The 26,866-nt window shown below is 38.9% G+C and overlaps 1 protein-coding gene across 1 annotated transcript in view; it reads left to right on the top strand.

Annotated features, from left to right (window-relative positions):
• LOC149827940 (uncharacterized) overlaps nucleotides 1-26,866 on the top strand; it is a 97,158-nt gene that overhangs the window by 15,072 nt on the left and 55,220 nt on the right. Inside the window, exons 3-4 of the mRNA XM_090019737.1 lie at nucleotides 1,220-1,639; nucleotides 25,742-25,846. Of these exons, the coding sequence (XP_089875863.1) occupies nucleotides 1,220-1,639; nucleotides 25,742-25,846 (525 nt within the window). The remainder of the gene's footprint in view (nucleotides 1-1,219; nucleotides 1,640-25,741; nucleotides 25,847-26,866) is intronic.

The raw sequence follows: 26,866 nt of genomic DNA, 5'->3' as shown, positions 1-26,866 counted from the left end.
AGGAACTTGCTCTAGATGCAATTGCTGATCATACTTCATACACAGGCATTGCTTTTCACTTGAAATGGAAACATGACTTCGTATTCAACAATGCTTTTATTGTTTACTCTAAAAAAGAAAGAATGAAATGAAACTAGGGGAATAAATACTGGCAAAAGTTGATTTTGACAAGGCAGAGAAATAAGGATGAATGATAATGGTGCAATGAAGAATGTCATTTATCTTATTTTCTGGATTATGGTATGTGGATGGAAGGTTGCCAAGATAAGACAAATGATTGTAATATAAATGCTATGGATGAGAATCATATCATGATGTTAAAGAACTTTATGACGAACAAATGACAAATCAAAGATGATATTTATACCTGTCAATGATGCATGACATAAGGCTAAGTGCCATGGTGGGATTTATGAAATGCAATGCGCATGATGACCTAAGTCTAAGAATGATGCTCCATTTTTTTTTTCAAAAGAAAAGAAAGGAACTGCACTTTGATAAATTTTTTGAAAACAAATTTTGAAAATGAAAATTTTCATCTGACCGGATGATTGCCATGGAAAGTGTTGCAGACATGATAAGAGTGAGTGCAGAAGTGTGTGCAAATTGCATTACTCAGTAGCAGTTTGATTCTTTTCCAATATTTATTTGACTTCGAATAAAAGAACTGATAAGCGACACAATAAAGAAAGAAAATAAAGTGGGAGGATGCTGCCATTGAGAAAAAGGAAATATCACATACTTTATAGAAAGTTTCAAGATGGATGGAATAAGTTAGGGATCTAGACCATGTCTTAATCTTCAGCAGTGAATGAAAATGTGACTTTAGTTATATTGTATTCCAATATCAATACTGAAGATTGGCACCTTTGTGCACTTAGTGATTGTTAAGCACAAAGCAATGATAAATTGACAACCTGAAAAAACGAATTCCTTGGATACTTGATATCATGAAACAGCATGGAAAAAATCATCTACCAAAAAGCCATATTGATCAGTAATATGGATTTTGTGTGGCTGGTGAATGGTTGTTTTGCTGAATTTATGTTTGTTATTATTTTGCTATTTTCAGGATAGAAAATCAATGAACTCTACTTGGTTACTCTGCCATGTTTAATACTCTTTTAAGTTCTATATGAGTGGACTTACAAAATAATGTTTTCTCTACATATTATTAGATCTCTTGGCATTTCTGATGCTTTTAGAATATTTTATGCAGGTTTTAAGCTTGGAGAGGTTTGAACACCTTGGTCTGCTCCTTCAATTTGGGGAAAATGGGTCAGAAATCTCGTTGAGCCAAGCTGCACCCTTCTTTGCAAATTCAGATCCAGATATGCCTGCTGTTCCTGTTCCTGCTACACATGTTCATGAATGGATTCTACAGATTATTTGTGCATCTCTGGAACATCTTGCTGAGAAGCTTCCAAATAAAGAAAATGGCCCGCTAAGTGCCATTGATCCAGATGTTACTATGACTGATGCTTCAACAAATCATCCTAAGGGCAATCAGAATTCACTTTTAGCTGGAGTGTCCATGAATAATGCATCTGCACATTCCAGAGGCCAGGCATTTATCGAGGGTATCTCCAAAGCTTCAGTTGTAAAGCAATCATGTGACATTAAGGGCTGCTCAGTCAAGGTGATACAAACCACATTTTCACTAGTTTTCTTAGTATCCTTCTTTTGGTTGGTTTGACTGTGCAGACAGATTCATACACACCTATATCTAAGTCATTGTTGACACCTGCCTACTGCCAAGCAACTGTTAATGTTCACTTATCGTAATGAATACTTTAAGGATCTGTATGACTAGCATGAACAGCCTAGTGCCAACCATGTTCACAGTTTACTGCATTTATTGGTTTATTAGGTCCAGATATATGTAATGTCTCATGTTTAAATGCATATTAGACTTATTAGTATGTACACATGTACATGCATTTGTACTCCATCCATCACTACATTGACTATGTAAATATGCATCTTCAACCACCTTTCCATTTGTAATATTTCTGGCATGATGGTCTACTTATTAATTTCAAGATTCACTGCCAATAGTCTCATCTGCCGTTTCTCAGGAACTTCTGTTTTTTCTTTTGCGTTCATTCAAATGGTAAAATATCTGTTTATCTATACGAAAGAATAGTTTCTGCCTGACAATCCTTCAGCAGAGAACAATATTATGGCGGTGCAAGTAGTATAGGAAGGATTTTTTTTTCTTTGGATATAAAAGGTTTAGGTTCATCATACTATAGGTCTCTCTTTTTTGGTTTCACGGACTCCTTGGCATTATTGAATGGAACATTCTTTTGTCGAATGCCTTCTGGAGATGACACCAATCCAATCATTGATCAACCTTCATATTCTTTTCTTCTCTGGAAAATTTTCTGGAGGATATTTTTTTTCTTTGGCTGGCGGGATAACTTTTCCATTAAATAGAAAAGACAAAGGAACAGCATCTGGCACACAAACAGGTGAGTCATGGGCAGTGGTGGTTGTGGACCCCACCCGGGGTTTGCCTCGCAGGGTGGCAGGTCCATTAAGTGACCCGGTTCTCTGGGAGGGTTCCTTGTCATAAAAAAAACAGGTGAATCATAGGGTAGAAAAGAAGAGCATCAAAGAACTGAAAGCAACTCTGAAGTTAAATCATATGCTAGGAAAACATCCCAATGTGGATTTAGCTTGTGCAGTCCATGAATGGTCTGCCTTGAAGCTACATAATCAATGTGAACAGTTAAAAACTTATTGCTCAACCCAGAAGGGAAAATACAACTGTACTCTTTTAAGGTCCTGGTCATCTTTTGTAATCTTTCTTGAATTATAGTTTCTTCATCCACTTGTGGTTATCCAAAAAGAAGTCTTGATAGCTGGCCTACCATGTGCAATATAACACATTTTACCCAAATATATTACATTTTGTTCTCATTTCCAGAAATACACCTAATTTTGTACAAGTGACAGCATGAGATGATGTAAAAAGAAGTGACAAGGAAAATGAAATGTTATCAATAATGAGAGGGTAAACAAAGTGTGATGGGTAATTAGCCACAGGAATTTTAAAGAGTTACATGAAGTAGATTACAGGTCAAAGCTGTCCCAATTAAATTGGCCCTTGGCTAGGTAGATTTTCCATAGATGATGTCATTGGAGCACACACCTTATATCACATTGTAGTTTTAGATGATTTACTTGTGGCTAACAACCCTTGTCTCCAAGATGAGAGCATCTTTCTATCCAAATGATCATTAAATGACCTTAACTCACCATTTCTATACCTTCAAGCTGTCACATGGATTGCGTATGCGGGTACGGGATACAATGCAGGTTTGCTTGGTACAATATGACAATTTTCACAAATTAGGATTATGGGACCGCCGTACATATATTTATATAGTTACATACAGTGTTGTGAAAAGCGTTGAGGCATAGCGGGGCGCTCCACCAAAAACCGAGGCGAGGCGTAAAGCGTAAGCCTCAATTTTTTTTGAAAACTTTTAAAAAATTATAAAAAATATCTAAAAATACAAATAAATAAAATAGGAATCGGTGTTATCAAAGAAATCCTCTGATTATTCCTAGTATGGAGTGAGTCAATCATCCACTTTGATATCTTATTGTTCCTCCATTGATCAAGAATTTCGATCTTTATGCACCCAAATTTTTTGTTTAAATTCTAGCCAATATAAACAGTCACATGTAAACGATAAATTTTTCACTGCAATCACATCAAAATAGAAAGTGAAAAAGTAAAAGCATAGTCATAGTTTTTATTCCTAATTTAAGTTCTATTAGCATCAAGTTTGCTTCTTCACTTGCGAGAAATAAGTTGCATGCACTCAGAAAACTTATTACCTCAAGACATCTGCCACGGAAAGCTTGTCCTCTTCAAATTGAGCCATTTTGTCTGCTAGTGAGCCATCATAAAACTTCATAATAATGCAAATCTGCTCATACAAGTATTTATATCAAACACCAATTTGTCAAACTTGTGGCAGAAAAAAGTGATAACGTTGCAATTTGTGGAATTATCCGAACTAGCACTTCATCAAGCAAAACTCACCTTTCCACTTTTGACTGAGACACCATGCAGAAAACAGACATCTTTCGGTGCTTGGCATTTCGAGAACACGTCTTCAAATCTAAGCATGAAAGCTTGCATTTGATCTTCTTTAATGGAATTCAACATTTTCACAGCCACTTCATGATACTTATCATAATCTTCTGTAGACAGATGAAGTGTTGCTATCCAGACATCACCAAGAGGACCTCTCCCAATCCTGTGGGTGAGCTTTAACACTCCAGGATCAATCCAAGGGCTAGCGTGGTTTGAGGTAGATACAACAGTTCTCATGTTGTCAGGATCTCCCTCAAAAAGCACATACTCAAAAGAGTCCGAGACGAAGAGAGGTGGGAGAGACCGAGACGAGAAGTGGGAGACAAGTGAGGGACTGTGAGAGAGAGATGAGTGAGAGGCAAGTGAGGGACTGCGAGAGAGAGAGAGAGAGAGAGAGAGAGAGAGATGAGCGAGAGACGAGAGAGAAACTACGAGAGACGAGAGAGAGACCGAGAGGTGAGAGAGAGACTGCGAGAGGTGAGAGAGAGACAAAATGAAAATTTAGGGCTCCCGACCCTATTTAAGGTCGGGGGGGGGGCTGATTTAATAACATTAAGTTTTGGTCAAATGGGGGCTTTGATCCCCATTTGACCAACAAAACGAGGCGCATACGCCTCTCATTGAGGCGCATTTCGCCCCGAGGCGTGCGCCTCAAGGCGTATGAGGCGCACGCCTTGAACCTTTTGCGTTTTATATGTGTGCCTCAAGGCATAAAGCCCCTTGCCTTGAGGCGAGGCACGCTTTTTGCGCCTTGAGGCGCGTTTTTAATAACACTGGTTACATATAATAATATATATGTATTATCCATTATTTTTTTGAAAAATATACATTTATAAGCATATTTTTACCGTGTCGGGCATGTTAGACACCATGGTTAACATGTCAGATACTGAGTCAGACGTGTCAGACACCATGTCAAATGTGTCGTGCATCGTGTCGACGTGCCAGATATGGTATTGACCGTGTTCTATGCAAATCACAATGCGTCCTGTGTCTGAATCCGTGTCTAGTTGTATCGACACACAATTCACCCCTAAGTGGCATGTCCATGTGACATAGTCTTTGTCTTCAAGAATTCCCCCCCGCCCCCCAACCTGAATTCCTATGAGTAGGTAAGACTAGCAAGAAAACCTGGCCTGGCCTTGACCTAAACCATTTACTTGATATGACACAACTCTAGCTCTATCTTGGTTGGTGTACGTTGGATACTATGTCACCTGGGTATGGGTACAAGTAGTGCGGGTACCAGTGTTGTGAAAAGCGTTGAGGCGTAGCGAGGCGCTTCGCCAAAATTTGAGGCGAGGCGTAAGCCTCGAGGCGCAAAGCGTAAGCCTCAATTTTTTTTTTATTAAAACTTTAAAAAACTATAAAAATTATCTAAAATTATAAATAAATAAGAAATGCTTTATTGATGAAGCAACAACTGCTGTTTTTTTGTCCAAGTTTACTAATTCTTTCCTTTTTATTTTTGTTGTTTCTTTGGACCCTGAGTGGGTAAATCGTGTATTCTTGTTGATGCAAAACTGCTGTTGGTTGTACTTCAAGAAAGTTCGATTACTTAGATGAGCAAGACAGTGAAGTAGATGTAGTGTTTGTGTAAATATATTTGTGATCAATTGTGTGAATATCATTTCAAAGTCGCTAAGTTCTCTAATCTCAGATATTATACCCAAATGTGTCTCATGTTTTGGTCATCCTTGAAATTCTTCCGGTAGCACTCAACTGGAGCTTTGTGTGTTGCATGGGTGGACTTAAGCCCCTCAAGTTGTAGCAATTACATCCAGTAAGTTTCTAGCATTCCCTACACTGGGTTTGCAAACAGGTATAACAACAGTCTACCCAATTGGCCTGGATAGGGTACATGAACTTTTATTAACGGGATTTTCAGGTATCTGAGGACATTTGCAAATGGCCTTTCTGATTTCACTTTTTTGATGCAAGGAATTTTGTTAAGGTGAGCTGTATCTTAAACACATTAGAACGTCTCATTACCAGCTGATAAAGACTAACTTGATTAAATTGATTCTTCCTGGGTTGATGCCAGAGCGGTCAATGGGGACACTGTAAATTCATTGGCAGTATGTGTACGTTGTTTCAAATTCAGCTCAACACCAGAATTCACTGATCCTTGAGGATGATATAACCAATCTGTGCTCCAAAAAATACACAACGTTGGTTTTCGAACTTATCAGTACAAATTAAGCTATGGACCTCATCAACTTTACGTGGTCTATAGTACCTGTTGAAGGAAGGATTAGATACACCGAACCCTAGGTATATATATATATATATATATATATAGAGAGAGAGAGAGAGAGAGAGAGAGAGAGACGGCTGCACAAGAAAACTCGTTAATTCACATTAGGGCTGCTCTCTATGTTAAATAGAGAGAGGCCAAAAGAACAAATTACATCTAAGTCCATTATTAAATAAAAATTTCAAATAACCTCCAAACTAAGAAGATTTAAACTTAAACCACCTATTCTCAACACTCCCCCTCAAGCTGGAGCATAGATATCAATCATGCTTAGCTTGTCACAATATTTTGAGAAATTTGGTCTAGCAAGGGGTTTTGTAAACATATCTGCAACTTGATCTTCCGACTTTAGATATTTGGTAGTGATATGTCCAGCTTGAACCATATCTCTTACATAGTGGCAATCAACCTCAATGTGCTTTGTTCTCTCATGAAAGACAAGATTGTTCGCTATATATGTTGCAGCCTTGTTATCACACATCATGGTCATAGGAGAGGAAACCTTCACCTGAAGATCATGAAGAATAGTACGAACCCACATCAATTCAGCAGCTGTTTGGGCCATAGCCCAATATTCTGATTCTGCACTCGACCTAGAAACCACATTTTGTTTCCTACTTCTCCAAGAAATCAAGTTGTCTCCCAGAAACACACAAAATCCTGTGGTAGATTTTCTATCCACTACAGATCTTGCATAGTCAGCATCAGAATAGACCACTATCTCCAGAGTTCCACCTTTCTTGAACAATAACCCCTTTCCAGGAGAATATTTTAGATATCTGAGAATCATTATAGCTGCATTCCAGTGTATCTCAGTTGGTTTGTCCATAAACTGGCTAACTTTGCTTACTGCTAAAGCAATATCCGGCCTGGTCACAGTTACATACAGTAGCTTCCCTACTAGGGAGCGATAGCTTTTGCTATCAACCAGTTTTGACCCTTCTTCAAACAACTGAACTTTATGGTCCATGGGAATATTTGCTGGTTTAGCTCCCAACATTCCCGTTTCCTTTAATAAGTCAAGAACATACTTCCGTTGAGACAAAACCATCCCTTCACGGCTCCTGGCAACTTCTATACCCAGAAAATACCTAAGTGAACCAAGGTCTTTTGTAACAAAGTGTTTTTGAAGATGAGCCTTTGTGGCTTCAATAGCTTTCACATCATCTCCTATAAGAATGATGTCATCCACATATACCACCATAACAACTATGCCAAAGCTAGTTTTCTTGATAAATAATGTATGATCTGCTGCTGACCTATTAAAGCAAAAGCGTGACATCACTTCAAACAACTTTTGAAACCATGCACGAGGACTTTGTTTCAAGCTATAAATCGCCTTTCTCAATCTACACACCTTCTGACACTCCCCCTCAACCTCGAATCCTGGAGGTTGTTGCATGTAAACGGTCTTAGATAGATCCCCATATAGAAATGCATTTTTCACATCTAATTGATACAAGCTCCAATCATGCTGAACAACTACTGAGAGAACAAGACGAATGGTACCCATCCGTGCAACAAGTGAAAAGGTTTCAAAGAAATCAATACCATATGTCTGAGTATACCTTTTTTGCTACTAATCTGGCCTTGTACCTTTCAATAGAACCATCAGATTTGTACTTTATTGTATACACCCATTTACATCCAACAATGTCAGCATCTGCTTGGGAATCAACTAGATCCCATGTATGATGAGATACTAAAGCATCCATTTCTTCTTGCATAGCCAGCTTCCAGCGATTATCAAGCTCTGCCTGCTGATAGTGCAGAGGAATAGTTTCAGCAGATAAGGCTGAAATAAAAGACTTCATCTGATTTTCAATTCTGGCATCAGAGACAAAATGAGATATGGGATATAGGGTACATTGTCGTGTCCCATTTCGTAGAGCAATAGGCCTGTTATCATCATCATGAAGATCACTATTGTCAGTAGAACTTACCTCAGGGGAAGAAGAAGATGAAGGCACTTGTGGAGGTGGAGCTCTACGCACATATACCAATGGAGGATTATGAAATCTGGAAGATGATGAAGTTTGGTTCGGTAATAAGGGCACGGATTCAAAAGGAAAAGGAGGTATAGGTAATGGAAAAGACTGAGCTGGATCAACCTGCAACGGGGAACTGGTACTAGAGTAATATGGAGTGGATTCCAAGAAAGATACATCCGCACTGACATACTTTCGACGAGAAACAGGATCATAACATCGATATCCCTTTTGATTTTTGGGATAACCTATAAATATGCATTTTGTAGCTTGAGCAACTAATTTATCACGGTCAGGGCCAAGTTTGTGTACAAAACAAACACATCCAAATATTTTGGGCGAGAAAGAGAAGAGTGGGGCATTGGGTTTTAGGATATGTAATGGAATTTGATCACCCATGGAAGAAGAAGGCATGCGGTTGATCAGATAACAAGCAGTGGTAATCGCATCACCCCAGTATAACTCAGGAACATTAGATTGAATCATAATGGTCCGGGCAACATCAAGCATGTGCCTATGTTTTCGCTCAGCCACCCCATTTTGTTGAGATGAATAGGCACAGGAAGTTTGAGGTTGAATGCCATGGTCTTGGTAAAATTGTAACAAAACTTTTGATTTAAACTCAAGAGCATTATCAGTGCGAACAATCTTGACAATAGATTCAAACTAAGTTTTTATTTCAAGAATTAAGGATTTGATAATACTTGGAACTTCAGATCGTTCTTTTATTAGAAACACCCATGACAACTTAGAGAAGTCATCAACAATAACTAGATAGTATCGACACCGAGTCCTAGTAGGAATCTTACTAGGACCCCATACATCTGCATGAAGAAGTTCAAAAACTTTATTACTAGACTGACTCTGACTCGAAGGGAACGAACTTTGATGATGCTTGCCCAACTGACATGCTTCACACTGAAATGATGTGGTGGAAGGAATTTGAGGAAAGACCGAACAAAGCTTTGACAATGAAGGATGACCAAGACGACGATGCCACTGAACATGACTGAATGAATGTTCCACTGCAGCATGAACATTACCCATTGGATGATGTAGGTAGTAAACTCCATTTTCTTCATAGCCTCCACCAATCTTCTTCCCCGTCAGCAAATCCTGAAAATGACATCCCATCGGATCAAATATTACTCTATAGTTTTGTTCTTTTATAAGGCAACTAACAGAGAGTAAACTTTAAGGAAAGTTTGGAGCATGAAGAACATTTTGCAACTGTAATAAGGAGGATATAGAAATATTTTCCTGACCAACAATCGGAGAGGAACTCCCATCGGCTAATGAGACTCCTTGATGAGCATTAATATCCTTTAGATCTGAAAAAACAAGTGAATTTCCACAGAAATGTCTGGATGCACCAGAGTCAATAATCCACTTACTGTCAGTCGGATGAAGATGATTTCCGGTTGAATAGGCAACACCAGCTACAGGAGGGGTTAAACTCAAAGGACGAAGAGCTATCAGCTCATCATATTCAGCACGACTGAGGATGATACTACTCACTTGCAGAGATATTTTCCTGTACCTTTGTGGCCTCGAGAGTAGTAACATTTGCTTTGGGAGCATATGACTTTGATGAAGAAGAGGTTGGCCGGTCATGTTTATCCCAGCACCGATCTTCTAAATGTCCAGATTTTCCACATAATGTACATTGAAGCTTTCCTCTGCCTCCCATACCTCGTCCACGACCTCGTCCTCTGATATTCTGAATATTTCCACGCCCATAACCAGAGGAGACAACTAGAGCAGATGACGGGGTCACAAGCTGTGATTGTGGAAGAGATATCGCAAGTCTACTTAGGCGATTGTATGCATCAACAATAGTAGGTACATCTGATCCAGTCAACATTTGGACTTTTGCAACAGAGAATTCTGAAGATAAGCCTGTAAGAAACCGAGCAACCATAGTCTGTTCTTGATGATCCTTCTGCTTCGAACAACAAAGAGGCCTGTGAGCATTGAGTCTTTCAAACACAACTTTTACTGATGCATAGTACTGGGCCAAGGTCTGATCTCCCTGCTGTAAATGATATATCTCCTGTTCGACTTGCAGGATATGACTCACATTAGTCTCTTGTGAATACGTATCTCTAAGATTGTCCCACATCTGTTTGGCAGTATTATAGTAAATTAAACCATCTGCAATATGGGTTTCGACACTATTCATGATCCATGACATAACAATGTCATTATCTTCATCCCAAGTAACGTATTTTCCCACCTTTTAATTGGGTTCATCTTCCAACAAAATATGTTTTCTACGATGTCCATACACCGACATCATAAAAGTTTTGGACCACCTGGCATAGTTAGTTTCATTCTACCTTATAGAAGAGCCGTACGAGAAGGGATTGGCAAAAGCCTTATACTCTCCAATATGTTCAATTTTGGAATCACATTTCGAAGTTTCACCCATACTGAATATTTAATTCTATTTCAGCCAAAAAAAATCAGATTTACCCACTTGAATAGCAGGTTTTATAAACCCAACAGCCACACCAGAGATAAAATATTTTTTTTAATAGGCTTCTAGCAGCACATAAAATAGCGTGTGTGACAATCACGCATCAGCTAGAACCGACGACCAGCATCTATACTCAACACAGAATCCCACGACAATAAAAAAAACTCACATAAAAAAGATATTTTTCAACGCAGCAGAGAAAAACGCTTGCTGTTTCCACGACATGAGCACAACTGAAACTCTTTCACAGCAAAAGAAAACAAATCACGACAGCATGAAAAAAAATTTCATGAATCACGGCAAATGCTGAAATCACGACAGATGTTGAAATTTGATACCAGTTGTAAATCACGACAGATGCTGAAATCACGACAGCTGTAAATCACGACAGCTGCTGCTGAAACCATATTGACAGATGTTGTAAATCACGACAACAAAAAGGAAGCTCATTTCTTCAAGATCTCACGACAGCTAACAAGGGACACGATAAAAAATCACGGCAGCAACACATCTCGATCACAAATAGCAGCACCTAAAATCTGTTATCAGCTGCCAAACCCAAAATCACGGCAGGTGGAACTCACGGGCTCAAGGGTTTTGCGCAGCAGGAAATTACGGCAGGAAAACTCGGCAGCAAAAAATCACGACAGGAAATCCAGGAAATCACGACAAGGCTTCTCCCAAACAACAGAAAATCACGACAGGAACAAAACATCTGCTCCCTTAGATCTGATGACAGATCTGGGTCATCAATCTCAGATCTGTTATCAGATCTTACACAGAATAAGAACAACTGACCTGATTTGAAGATATAATTTTTTTTCGTTGGTGTAGATCATTCGAAGATTGATCACGATCGACGATCACGCTCCCACGATCGGCAACTCTGATACCATGTTGAAGGAAGGATTAGATACACCGAACCCTAGAGAGAGAGAGAGAGAGAGAGAGAGAGAGAGAGAGAGAGAGAGAGAGAGACGGCTGCACAAGAAAACTCGTTAATTCACATTAGGGCTGCTCTCTATGTTAAATAGAGAGAGGCCAAAAGAATAAATTACATCTAAGTCCATTATTAAATAAAAATTTCAAATAACCTTCAAACTAAGAAGATTTAAACTTAAACCACCTATTCTCAACAGTACCCATAGTTTCTGGAGAAATTTGTCCTTGAAAAGATGGGGTGTTCATCTTAAATATTTAAAACTTAAGGCAACTTATAGAATGGGGTAGACAAGGTAATTTGGGATGTGCTACATTCTTTTTGTATACTTATAAGGTCTGACAAATCCATTTAAACAAGTGATCTGCATTAAAACCGAGCATAATAGTGAGACTCCATTCCTTCCTATGTACAACTTTAGATATAAATGTTACACACACACATGCACAGTTACACAGGCGTGTTAAAAAAATGAGAGAGGAGACTGCGTGTGAGAAAAAAATGAGAGAAACGTTGCGTGAAAAGAAAAAATGAGGCTGTGTGAGAAAAAATGAGAGAAAAAAAAACTAGAGATGAGAGAGAGCGTACCTTTTTTGGGGCTCCACCACAAGAGAGACAACGCTGTGAGAGCCGAGAGAGTGTGACTGTTGTGAGAAAAAAAACCAGACAGAAAGAGGCGTAAGAAAAAAATGAGGGTTTTCACCCTCATTAGAGTCGGGGCGGTTTATTTAAGCCCTAACTTTTGGTCAAATGAGGGTTTTGACCCTCATTTGACCAAATGCATTGAGGCGTATACGCCTCTTCTTGAGGCGCGCCTCGCCTCGAGGCATGCGCCTCAAGGCCTATGAGGCGCACGCCTCGGGGGTTTTGCGCTTTACCCTTGCGCCTCAAGGCATAAAGCCCGTCGCCTTGAGGCGAAGCACGCTGTTTGCGCCTTAAGGCGTGTTTTTAATAACACTGGGGGGTACATATACAAGTACACAGAGTACAACGCGACAATTTCAAAAAATGAGGGTACAAGGACACAACTATATATATATATATTATATAAGGTTTGGGTCTCGATCATATGTGGCATAGTGGATCCATATTAAGGTATATATTAAAAAAAAGGTCTGTATGTGTAATTTTTGAAAAAAAAGGAGAATGAAAATTTAAAAAACAAGGCCTATCTCTGTAATTTTCACAAATGGGAGGGGGAATGAAATGCAATTTTATATAAAGGGAAAGGGGTACCTCGTAACCCCTTTGCCACCGTCTCTCGATCTCGATCTCTCTTGAACGAGGAGACGATAAAGACGATGAAGATGAAAATGAAGGTGAACTGTCTCTCTCTCGAACGAGGAGATGAAGAAGAAGGTGGAGCCGTTTCTCTCTCTGGGTACGAAGGAGAGGATTGTTCAGTATCCGACGATAGGAGCTCCAGCGAGGTACATCTCTCTCTCTCTCAAAAACCTAAAAAAAACTTTTTTTTGGGTCGGTTGCTGTTGTCACTTGGCTGAAACGATCTCTCTCTCTCTCCCCTCCCTCTGCCGAGGGTGGGAAGGGGGTGGTTCGACAGAAAAAAAACAAAAAAACAAGAAAAAAACTGTCACTTGGGTACGAGTACGGAGGGTACGACACAACAATTCCAAAAAATGTGGATACGGGGACATGACTAAATCTATATTGAAAAATATATAATATATATCTAAAATATACTGAAAATATATAATATATATCTAAAATATATATTATATATTGAAAATATAATACATAATATAAATATAATATAGGACACGAAAAATGCCGTGTCGAGGTACCAGTACCCATGTCGACATGGGTATGACACCCAAGGTGTCGTGTCATAGTAACGTAGGAAAAAATGTGTGTGGATTTTGGGTTGGGTCTTAGTTAGACCCAAGGTTGCCAGACTAGTTAGCGGAAGCGGGAAACGATACGGGAAGTGGAAGCGAGAAGCGATGCATTTTAAAATGTATAGGAAGCAGGAAGTGAGGAATAAAGCAAGAAATATAAAAATTAAATGGGAATCAAAATAAAACACAAATAAAAATTAAAATAAATTAGTGTAAGAATTACATTTTTAACAAAATCTAAAAATGATGACAAACAATTTAGAGAAAGCACATGAAAGTGAGTGAGAAGAGTTTGAGAAAACGCATAAAAGAATATATAAGAAGAATAGATGAAGAGTGTGAAAAGCATAGGAGAAGTGTGGGAGAATCGAGGTTCTCATCAAGTTTGAGAAGCGAGGAGTATCATGCTTCTGAAGCGAATTTTCGAGAAGCGGGCTTCCCAACTATCTAAGAAGCTTCCGGTAACTCTGGTTAGACCCGACCCAACCCACAGGCCCACGTACCCATGCTGCACCCACTACCCGTACACGTGTCGGGCTGTACCGACACGGGTATATGGCCTGTTTTGCCGTGTCACAGTAACATAGGTTGGATATGGTCCCAAAAATACAGATCCAGCTATATATGGGGTTGGTTTGGGAGTTACGTGTTCTTGACCCAAGCAAGCCTGAACAAGACTTCTCTCATTCTTAACATAGTCCCAACCCCAACATGTAAAAGTCATGTTCTTTCAAAGATTTAGAATACCATGAAGTTTAGGTGCCATATATTTTATTGATGAGAGTAGATAAGAATCTAAGATATGACAAATTGATAATATAGTTAACAACATGAGTCCAAAGCAGTTGCAGATTTCTATTAATATTTCGGGATTTAGAAAGAGGGGAGAAACCAAAATAGATTAGAAACTGAGAATTCTCATTCTCACATACCATCGCTATGTCATCATTCTCATGTTTAGGTTTCCAGTGACAAATGGATTGAGAATTCCCAATCCTTGTTTTAAATTCCCACCTATCTAGATGGGAAATCAAGTTCCAAGATTTGGAGAAGATTATCCTTGTTGACTTCCACCCTCTCTCTTTCTCTCTGATGATGATCACAATTCATCACTCAGATCCCTCTCTTCCAATTTCCAATTCTGATCGAGCAGGATCTAGCCTTAGAACAATCAGAAATCTCAATACTCATCTAGATTTTTTCCAATCTCCACCTGTTCAAATCAGATATAGTTCTTTGAGAGAGAGAGAGAGAGTTCCAAAAAATCTAGACTTTCCAAAAATACTCAACAAAAGAAAGGGGATTCTTTTATTTAGAATTCTTTGCATTAAGAATTCTCAATCTCATGACAAATTTTGAGAATTTATCCAAACACACACTAACTGATGAATGAAGAAACCGATTGTATTTTTTTCTGTAAGTGATACATCATCCTGCTTGTAAAAAACCACTATCTTTAAGATTGTCCTCAATTATAAGTTTGACCTTAACGACTAGATGAGTAAACATTTTCCTCTTAGGTTGAGTCTCCATTCCATAATTGCTTGATGAGGTCTCTCATCCACCCAAAGCTTTACCACATCTGTCAAATAGCTCACTAAAAAAAACCCCAATAAAATTAATCATTGTATGAAGGCCAAGCTTTCCAATGTCCCTGACTATGCATGTCTTTTACCTTTCATCTGATGTCCAAGGTGAAGTTTTCTTTCGATCATTAGGGGCCATTGATGAATAACTATTTTTACATAATTTCTGCTAGCATTTAAAAATGAAAATTTGATTTAGGCATTGTGGTCGATGAATGCCAAGTTTGTCTGCCTCCATTGGCATTTCAACTGATTTTGACCATATAAAGTGTACAAGAGGCCAGTTAGCTATGTACACCATATCTGCCTATGCACTGGCAGCATACAATGTATGCACAACAGGTTCCAACAAGGAGCTAAAATTCTGAAATTGATTTCATCTTTCCTCCCACTTCAGGTGTCTTGATCTTGACAGCTGTTAGTTTTTCTAACATTGATTCCTTCGAAGTCCATTGTACAAGATCAGATTTAGGGCAAATTGTAATAACAAAGTGAAAAAGCATTGTCTAAAAATCCAATGACTCGTGCTTCGATCTGGCAAAGGTTGACTTGTGACTCAGCTTGGTCATGACAACTTTATATTTTATATAAAATATCTAAATATATGTTTTTTATATATTTTATTACTAATATATGTTATATATAGACTTTTTATATACAATATATGGTATATATTCTATATAGTATTTTACATTATTAGTTATGTATCATTGTCACAAATATCAATGGTTTTTTTAAATATCGGTTTTATAGATCTTTTTTTTTGAAGAACAATTTCAAATGCAAAATATTGTGATATTTTAAAAAATTTATATCGATATTATCATGGTAATATCATGATATTTTCAGTCACTTGTATTCCTTTTGTACATTTTAAATATGTTTTTTTTCTTTTATGTTTTATATTTCAAAATTTTATAACTTTTATTTACATATCTATAAAAACTTTATTATCTAAACTAATGTTGTAAGTATCGTACCGTATGATATGATATGATACGATACATATCGTTACTATCGGCAAAAGCGATATGATACACCTTCGACACTTCAAAAAGGGCCGAAACTTGTTTTTTATTTTTTGGGTTTTAAAGACCTCTTGAGGACTGACTTCCTCATTTGCGTAGTGGCCATTAGAGGGGTATTCACGCGCACCCTAGGAGTCGTGAGAGATTTGTGGGTCGAGTCGTGCACAAGGGAGAGGGCTTTTGTAGTTTGCTCAAGTAAGAGTGCATTTCCACAATTTTCACTCAAGGAAGTGGGTTAAGGTAAAAAGATCCCTATTCTTTGCTTCTTATTGAGTTTTTTTTTGGGGAAGACGATATTAGATGATCCGACATGGCAGTGGCTCTCGAATTTTATGGTAAAAAATCACATAAATGCTTTATATGTGATTTTATGATTGTATATTGTGCAATTCATCATTGGTTCATGTGTTATGAATTTTTTGCTAATTTTGTCTGATTTTCATGTTTTTTTTTATTTTTTAGAATTTTTTATTAAAACACTATGATTTTTTATGATACGATACAATACGATAATATCTTATTTTGAGCTCGACCGATACAGGTAACGATACGATACTTACAACCTTGATCTAAACATAGTCTTTTCTTACTTATTTTTGCTATTTTTATATTTTAAATTTTTTTTCTGAGATTTATCAAAAAACCTATATTATTGCAAGATTTACTTTACTGAAATATGGTTGAGACCTATGTCACATGGGTGCGGGTGCGACACAGGTGCGGCGCGATTTCAAAATTTTTGGACACAGGGATACGGCTATATATATATATGTATATATATATTTTAAATATATATATATATAATAATAATAATAGTATATCCAATGTGTTTATATATGTGGATATTGTCCTCTAAAGTTTGGCACCAACATGAGTGTTTTTACAAACTTTGCAAATTGTACTTTTGCCCTTGCAGAAAGGGGGGTCCGGGGGCTCCCCCGGTGCGGGTCCCGCTGCGCGGTCAGCGGGCGGGGGTCGGGGGGGCAGCACCCCTGGAATTTTTTTTTCTTCTGGGGCTTATGTTTGAGACTCATGCTATATATATATATATATATATGTTTTTTTAAAATATATAAAAAGATCAAATTTTTTTGTTTTTTGCCCTAAAAATGGATATTTTTGGACTCTGTCAACATTGACTGAGTCCAAAACGAGGATGGACTCGGCCTCGATTCATTGACCGAGTCCGAATCGTCGTTGACCGAGTCCGGGTCGTGTCCTAAGCCGTACCCGTGTCAGGGCGTGTCGACTCGGGTGCGTCGCCTCCCTAGCCGAGTCCGTGTGATTTAGGTTGAGACCGATATTTGTGTCTATGTTATATATTATATATATGTATCATAGTCACTTGTATCGTTAAAGGTAATTTCTCGGTGAGGGTATTTCTTAGAGAGATTTTCAAAAGTTGATAAATCTCGGGAATATCTAAGGAAATTCTAGGGCATTTAAAAAATTGAAACAAATATAAATAACAACAAAAAACTAAGAAAAATAATAAGTTTTTGCAATATTTTTATTTCAAAAATATAAAGAAACATGTTTTAAAGGTTTTAAAATATAAAAGAAACAAAAAATATAAATCCAAACTTAAAATAAAAAAAGTTTTTTTCTAAAAAAAAATTGTAATATTATCACGATATTTTGTTTTTGGCGATATTTTGAAAATATCGCGATATATTCTTGATATTATCGGCTACCTTGAAATAGCAATGTATAGAGAGATATTTTATACATGTATAATTGCGTGTGTGCATACGTGCTTGCGGGCATGGCCATGTGTGTTACGACCTGAATTTTAGAAGATGGTGTGAATCCAAATGCCACCTCCAAGGGTCGACCAACACAATGTGGGTCCCAAGTTGATGATGTGGCAGCTGAAATGGCTTTCCTAGTGATTGACACGTCAAAGATCAGCCGACCATGTGTCAAGACCTGAATACATGACAATTAAGAGTGGGGCCCACCTAGGTGACGTCTCCTAGTTCTAGAAGATTTAATTAGAGTTAATTAAGTTAGTTAATTAATTATCGGATAATCTTTTAGTTAATTTGTTCTTTTGAGGAGTCTTTTGCTAAGGAGTCCTAGTCTAGTTGGTTTCTTTATGCAAGTAGGACTAAACTCAAACTCCGTCTATATAAGGAGGACTTGGGGAGCCATATGAATAAATCAATTAAGATATTGAAGTTTCTCAAGTTCTCTCTCTCCCTCTAGCCGTCCTCCCTCTCTTTCTTCTCTTCTCTCTCTCCTCCCTAACGTTTCTCCTCCTCTCCTCTCTGTGATACATGTGAGATGAGGCCTCCCTAGGCTGTTCCTTCATCCATTCTAAGGGCACAAGCCCTTCTTGTACTCGTATTTTCATTGTGGAGTGATCCTTACCTTGAAAATCAACGTAGGAGCTATGCTGACACTGGTTCTGTTGATCAGCCTTCCCTACGAATGTGTGTCAGGTATCTATACCACTCTCTAAACCTCTATCATGCCCTAAAAGCAGTCCTTAACTTTTCGCATAAGCCATTTAGACCAGGATCGCATCCGAAAGAGCACTGCAGTCCTGTTATGCAGACTGTTTTGCCTCTTTCCATCTTCTGCACATACCCTGACCATAGCCCTTTGGGACCTTCCTATACCTGAATATGTAGAGCCCTTTAGGACCTTCTTAGATCTGCTATACAATCCCAAGAGCTGATCCCAGCCTTAGCTAAGACTCTACTCACGTTCGGGACCCAAAATACCAAAATCGCACCCTGCTGATTTTGCAGAACGTTTAATTTTTACCGTTAGATCATCCCAACCACCTAACGACCTATTTTAGTGATCCCTGACCTCCAACAATATATCCTAACCCTGATACATGTCCCTAGGTGTCTAACAAGCCCTTGTTTTAGCGCATATCAGATATGAATAAAAACCCTTTCCTGATTAGCCTCAAAAGTCATTTTTTGCCTACTCTATTTTTCTTTTTCCTTAGATCTTTTCCCAGAACCACCTAAACCCTACATCACGGTCACTCTTCAACTTCTACCCCATCATATCCAGTGGGGGTTTAGTACCCCCGACACGTTCATCCCAACCTCAGAAGGCCAAGAACCTCTAGGTCGATCCTCTCTCTTCCGTGAGGCTCAGATTAGAGTATTCATTTGTTGCTAGCTCGGGGCTCCATTCAGATCCAAGTTTTGAACATTCAAAACAGGATCTTGAGGAAAGGTCTAAAAATGTGCCCGTCTGTGCATTTGTATATGTGCATATCAAATGTATGTATGACTCAGCCAAGTCACAACCAAAGCTCCGCTATCTCAGACCAGTAAACCTTGATTGTTGCCGATCATTCAAAAGGTGACCTAATGAATGACTGAACCAGGTTGACTTGGCCATGTTACCGAGCCAACATGGCAAGTTTCCAAAATTTCGTTCCAAGCTAATACTTTTAAAAGGGTTTCCATCCATAGGTTGTAACACACATGTTTTTAAAAAAAAAAATGTTTGGATCCGACCGGACGGGTTCACACAACAACCCCCTTCCCGACGTCTCCTGCACCTCCGAGACTCCCAACCTCCTCCCTCTCTGTCTTCTTCCCCCTCTTGCCGGTGCATGACCCCCCGCCGAAAGCCCTATCGTCACCCTCCCGTCTCCCATCCTTCTCTCTCGTTCACGAGAGCCCCCTACCCTTTTCACGCTGGACAATGGTCTCCACAGGGGAGCCCTCTCATCCCCCCCCGTGCTCACCTCTCGTCTCGCTGTCGGTTACGCCGGCGCAACCCGCCGCCTCCCCCAGGTATGTCTTCTTTCTTCTTCTTCTCCGTCTCTCTCTGTTAAATCGGGGCAAAGGAGGGGCGCCGCCCCCTCCTACCTCCCTTCTCCCCCGTCTCCCTGGTAACTCAGCAGAGGAGGGGCGCCGTCCCTCCTGCTCCCTCTCCCTTCCATCTGCTAGTAGGTAAGGGCGTTGCCCCTCCTGCCTCCTTCTCTCCCGTCCCTTTGTGAAAGAAGGCCAAGGAGGGACGCTACCCCTCTTGCCTTCTCCTCTCTCATCTCTCTATTAAACCAAGGCAGAGGAGGGGCACTGCCCCTCCTGCCCGCTCTCGTTCCCTGCTAAGGCACAACAATAGGGTGCCGACCCTCTTGCCTCTCGTCCCCCTGTCTCCTTCAGCTGCAGCATCCTGTTGTAGCTGAAGCATGTTACCAAGCTAGGCTCGGTTTGAACCGAGCCTAGCCCGGTTCTTTCAACTAGAGGACCGAGCCTAGGCTCAGTCCCATCCAGGATAGGGGCTAGACCAGTATCGGCCTAATCGTCGAGCACAACCCCCTTTGTTCCCCGATGCACGAGAACCGAGCTTGGCTTGGCTGTGGCCTGCCCAGCCGTGGGTTGGCCACTGCCGACAGTGGCCCAGCCATGCTGGGAAGGCCCGACTGAGTTGAGCTCAGTCTTTATTTGGCCTAGCTCGGTCCCCGCCTTTTGCTGGTCGGACACAGCCGAGCTGAGCCCGGCTAGCCCTGGGCCCCAGCTCGGTTCACTATGGTACCGAGCTCGGCTCGAACTAGGTTCGGGTTCGACCCCTGCAATGCAAGCATTGCTTACTTCAATGAATTTACAAAGGTTTCATCATTTATTTCACAACACAATAATATACCTTTTAGCGCACCCCATCGGCGCAACGGACGCGACACACGTACTAAGGCACGAACCCTTGATAACCTACGCTCGAAATCGTTAACGAGTCTGACCATCTCCCAGGTAGGAAAAAGTTGCATACGAGGACAAATAACAAAATATTTCTAACTTATATATATATGCTTTTAAACTCAAGAACACAATTTTGCGTATTCTTGTCCATTTAGAATTTATGTCATTTACTTTGCCGCCGCGCTGATACGTGTACAGGCTATTTCTTACGCAATTTACTTAGCCGATGTACGATTTTGTACATCATGCACTGTTTACGTAATTTATTTAGCCGATGTACGGTTTCGTACATTTTGCATCGCTTATGCAGTTTATTTAGCTCGATGTGTGGTTTTGCACATCGAGTCTGGCTTTATGTCATTTACTTTGCCGCCGCGCTGTTACGTGCACAAGCTATTGCTTACACAATTTATTTGGCCGATGTACGGTTTCGTACATCGTACATTGCTTACGCAATTTATTTAGCCGATGTACGGTTGCATACATCATGCATCACTTACGTAATTTATTTAGCTCGATGTGTGGTTTCGCACATTAAGTCTTGCTTTATGTCATTTAAATTGCCTCCACACTGTAATGTGCACAAGCTTATGTTTTGATATATATATATATATATATATATATATATATATATATATATATATAACTTTGTAAGGTACGCAGTTTTGCGTACTCCTGCCTACCTTGCATTACGCTTGCATTTAAAGACAGATTTGCGCATGCTTGCCAAGTCTCGCGAGATTTCAAAGCTCCTAATATTCGTTGGTTCGAAAAGCAAAAACAAATATTTTGCAGCAGTTGCATATTCACAACCAAGTCTTTTCCTCATCCCTGCGTAACCCTAAGTGGTACGTATGGTCCTTTATGATATCCGAGATGACTCGGATATCCCTGGCCTAAAGCATGGGACTTTGAGTTTTCTAATTAAAGTTGGGGTTTCTTTTTGAGAAACCGATACCCTTTTCATTGTAGTGTTACTATCGGACATGCACGACATGTTAGTACTACGACGATTGGATGAGAGGTTTATGGTAACCTCGTAGCGTGCAAATACAAAATGATAAAAAAAATTACATAAATGGTAATAATCAGAACTTTGAGATTTCTAAATAATGTTGGGGTTTCTTTACGAGAAACCGATACCCCTCTCATCGTAATGGTACTATCAGACATGCATGGCATGTTAGTACTACGATGATTGGATGAGAGGTTTACGACAAGGTTTTAAAACCCGTGACTCGGAACTCGACTCGTTCTTTATTGACTCGTGACTCGGAGGGTCAACTCGGTGACTCGGACCGAGTTTTGTTAACTTTTGATTTTAAAAGAAAAACAATATATAATTTGTCCGAAACCATGTTTTTGAGTAAACATAGTCTCCAAATGTCTGTAAGAATATAAAAGCAACTGCAAAGAGCTATAGAGGTTTGCTTGAATAATTGAATTTGATATCTATACAAGCACTTTGACTAATTCATGACTTGAATTAGAGGATGTGGTCACCATGAGTTCAGTCTGCTACTACCTAAGGTTCCTAAAATGGCCAATCATATATGCTAGCTTGTTTTAAAAGTTTTAATTCCCTCTCTAACAAATCCATAAATGTAAAATAGGGATATATGTGCATATTGAAAGTTTACAGAATGCCCAATATCAACCTAAATAAGCAATTTTCTCATGTATGAAAACTATGCAGGAAATATATTAATGGCACAACTATAAAAAGACTACTAATATTTGAATCTGTACAATGCTTGTTCACATAACAAATGGATGATGAAACTTAAATGTGACTTCCCATAGGCACATTTGACCCTCCATATATAGTGAGAATCATTTCTTTAAAATATTTTGCTAGAATAAGTTGATAACACAGGGTGAACAGTAGTTCGAACAACATGGCGATTTTATTCTATGGATTTAAATGATTTTTTTTATCTTTAAATGATTTTTATTTTTTTTATACAAAATCTGGGGGTATCCCTTGTTAAAATATATGTACTTATATACTTCAAAACTGTAATTTGAAACTCAAAAAACAAATTTCAAACATCCCAGAACTCGCTCGAGTCAGGCCGAGTCAAGCCCGAGTTTTGGCAAACCGAGTTTGCCTTGCCGGGTTGACTCGCTAGAGGGTCGAGCCGAGCCGAGTCAGCCGAGTCAACGAGTTGACTCAGCGAGTTTTAAAACACTGGTTCACGGTAACCTCGTAACGTGCAAATGCACAATGTTGAAAAGAAAATCACATAAATGGTGATGATCACCTTCAGAGGCAAGATATTTGAGTTGGTTTGAAAGACCAGAACATTAGAATGGGTCGTTAGTTAAAATAGAACCTGACATACTTATTCGTTTCTTTGGTTCTGTCAAGAGAGATAATGAGATGGTAAAAAAAATTTTATGGACAGGTTGTTAACAACTATGCTACTCGAGTTGCAATTGAATTTGGTATTTCCGGTCATCGGAGTTAGGGGACTGGGCTACTAAAAATTATCATAGGTGGTAGGTCCCAATGACTTTTGCAGAAGTATGGATGCATCGTCCTTCAATGAGTGGCCTATGAGGAATTCTCTCTCGGTCATTAGCCGTCCCCTTAGGAGCGGACTTAGCTAGTTATTCGGGGTATCAAAATAAATAGAACAACAAACCTCCAGACAATTTCAGTTGTTTCTATGTTTCTCCTGTGCGTACCCTTAAGACAATTAATATCGAAACATGATTATTATGCTCATTTTGCTTATTCTGAGCTGCACATAACGAAAGAGACAACATATATGTTAGTTTTGTTTTTAATTTTGATATCTATGCACTTGCCAGATTTTCATCAATATGACCCGTTTTATAGATACATGTGATGATTAAGTTGGAATGGCAGGCGATGACACGATGACGTGATGATATCAAGATGAAACTCTTTTCCTGAAGTTTCGCTCTTGAGAACATTTTTTGTAATTTGGTATAAGGGTTTCCTAGAAATTCCACTTTTCGTATAAACTTTAAAACCTCATTTTGAATCTATTTGGTTTCAATGAATGTATGGAGTTACAAATCCGTTGTGTAAATGAAGGTTCGCCTGTAATGCGCCCAAGGTCTGTTGACTTGTCATTTCAAATACCATTTTCCGCTGAACTGCTATTTTAAACTCTGAAAAAAGAATGATTACAAAGCTTTCAAAATTTTCCTAAAAAGTTACAAGTCCAGGATTTTGGGGGCGTTACATAGATAGCTGCAAATAATCCTGTTAATTTATTTTAAAATCGTGTTCAGTGTTTTAAAGATGCTTGAGAACACCTGTAAGGTTCAATTTTACGAGAGTGACATAGACAGTTGCTTTTCATGATGACTGCTTACAAATATTTTCTTACTAACTCTTTCTGCAGTGAAGAAAACCAGTGGCATTATAACAAATGGTTGTTTTCTATATTCCACCTGTTCTCAATCTTGATGAAGAAGTAAAGGAAAACCATATGTTAAAATCAGAGATAACAGCCGCCCACAGCTAGTAGGAAAATGAACGTGAGAATAGAAAAATGTGAGGACATGTTGCCCTAGCAAAAACAATTAGGCATCCTAATCAGAATCCAACAAGTGTCCCCAAGCAACTAGATTTAAAGTCTATTCAGTAGGCCTCCACCTCATCACTGAGGTGGCCTTCAAGATGACCTCAGCTGTTGAAGGTGAACAGATACACTTGTTAATATTGATCCTATATTTGGGAAGCAATTAAAAGGTTTGGCTGATTAACACTTGTTAATATTGATCCTGAATTTGGGAAGTAATTCAAAGATTTGACTGATTACTGTATATGCCATATTTGGCAGTTGTCACAATTAAAGGTTAAGTCATCTGCATCTAGGGCAAATGATGTATTGCTTGAGAGAAAGATACTTGGACTGCCTTATGAAGATAGATAAATCTTCATTGACCATGTTAAATAGGTGGGAGAGCGTATCCCATTGCCAAGGACCACATCTAAGTTTCAAAGATGGGCTTCATTTTGCACTGTTAGAGGTGGAAATGCACAAATCCACTTAGTCCAATCCACAGCATGATTTGGGCATGCAGCATCCTTACACAATATATAGGTGTTTTAAATCATTCAGCCAACGAAATAGGTGAATTATGTACACCTACTTTGAGGTGCACACTGTTGGGATGCTAGAGTAATATGTTTTATGCACCTGTTGTCTTGATCTGCATGAACGTCCCTACTTTGCAATGAATGGGTCACCATCTCTAAGCATTTCTCATCTAATTTTCTTTTTTTTGTTTGTCTACAAAGGCTGCTGATATTAATTACTTCCTATTTATAATAAGCAAAGCTCTAAATTTGTTAATGTCTTACTCTGGAGAAGTATCGTGCCTTTGCATTTTCTTGATCTAGTATTTAAACATATATCCTTGTCAAAAATGTGTCCTTCATATGGATACCCATGAGAGTTAGTTTCTGTCCAAATGGTTGTGTAAAAAAATTGATCCTTGTCCTACATGTTGGCAGATGATTGAATTGTTTCTTGTGCTTGGATGATTGACTAGATTCTTTCACATTAAGTTCATTAGTCAAAGTGTCAATGATTGGATTGGCCATTTTTTTCAAATAGTCATCCTATCCATTTTGCTACCACCTATCTACTACTACATGGCCGTTCTTTTCTGCAGGTCCATGAATCATATGCAATTATTTCTATTCCAGTTTCGTTTGCCTTATTTCTTCACCCCTTTAATAATGTACATGCAATATTCTCCTTAAAATTATAGTGTTGCCTTTGGTCATTGACTTCAATTCTTGCAACAATTCTTGATTTTTTCTATTGCAGGTTTTAAATTGTCATGATTCTGTCATTTACGTACTAGCACCATTAAGATATGCCATTGTTAATGGATGCTCTGATGCTACTATCATTCTCGGAGCCATTGGTAAGGTATGTTTGACTAAATCGCGAAATTCTTCTTTCTTTGCTTCCTATTTTTTGTTCCAATTTTCTTCAGGATATTCTGTTATGAATTAAAATATATTAGGGACTTATTTGCTATCCTTTAATATGCTACATTGTTATTTTATAATATTTCATAGCATTCTTAGGCTCCTACAGATTTTCTTGAGAAATGAGCATGCATGTGCAGTTCTCATGACTTGTTTGGCCTTACTGTAACACTTTTATAATTCCCTCAACCAAATGGATACCATTTTGGTATTAGAGTTGGAACTTGGGATGTTTAGATTTCAGAGAGGGCGTACCTCTGAAATTTGGATCCTTTTCATGCCATCAGGAAGTTGGTTTGAAAACTCTGTTGGACTGGACTTTTCCAATTGCTGAAGGTAATAATGGTCTTCTATGCCTGTAGTATTTTATGGTGGTATCTTTTGATGAATTGAGTGTCTGCTGGAAGAGTGGGAAGTGGATGGTCCCTAATGTCACTATGACACCTTTTCAGAACTTGTTATAAGGGAGGCTTAATGATATAATGGCATCTCTGTTGATTGTTATAACATCTAGATGGGATGTTTGGCTACTTCAATCCATCTCAATGGAAGGAGCTGCTCACAGATAACTTGGCGTGGCTTGTTTCTTGTCTCATTCAAGCAGGGCTTGACTTGGTATCGAGATGCTACTTAACAAGCTAAGCTTGTGCATGTCCAGACTCTACTTCATCGAAGCTCTTGCTTGTTACAAACTCCCACACACATCCACTCATACACACACACACACAAAGGCATATATGTGCAATGTTACGGCCTAAGCACAATACCACCTTGAGAGGATGGGTGATTTGAAGGAGTGGGGATCGACTTGGGCCAACATGCATGCGGGAGTAGGGCTCTCCGGAATGGACAGGTTTGGGGCTCAGCACCAATGTATTTTGATCATGTACATATGGGTTTGGGACCCAGGAGGTATATTGAATGAAGATTGTATAATGGGATCACGGGGCATTAGTGA

This window comes from Nuphar pumila, chromosome 10, assembly GCF_984573655.1.
Source record: "Nuphar pumila chromosome 10, dmNupPumi1.hap1.1, whole genome shotgun sequence".
Taxonomy (NCBI): Eukaryota; Viridiplantae; Streptophyta; class Magnoliopsida; order Nymphaeales; family Nymphaeaceae; genus Nuphar; species Nuphar pumila.
Note: the sequence above shows the minus strand (reverse complement) of the source record. Positions and strands in the feature narration are given on the sequence as shown.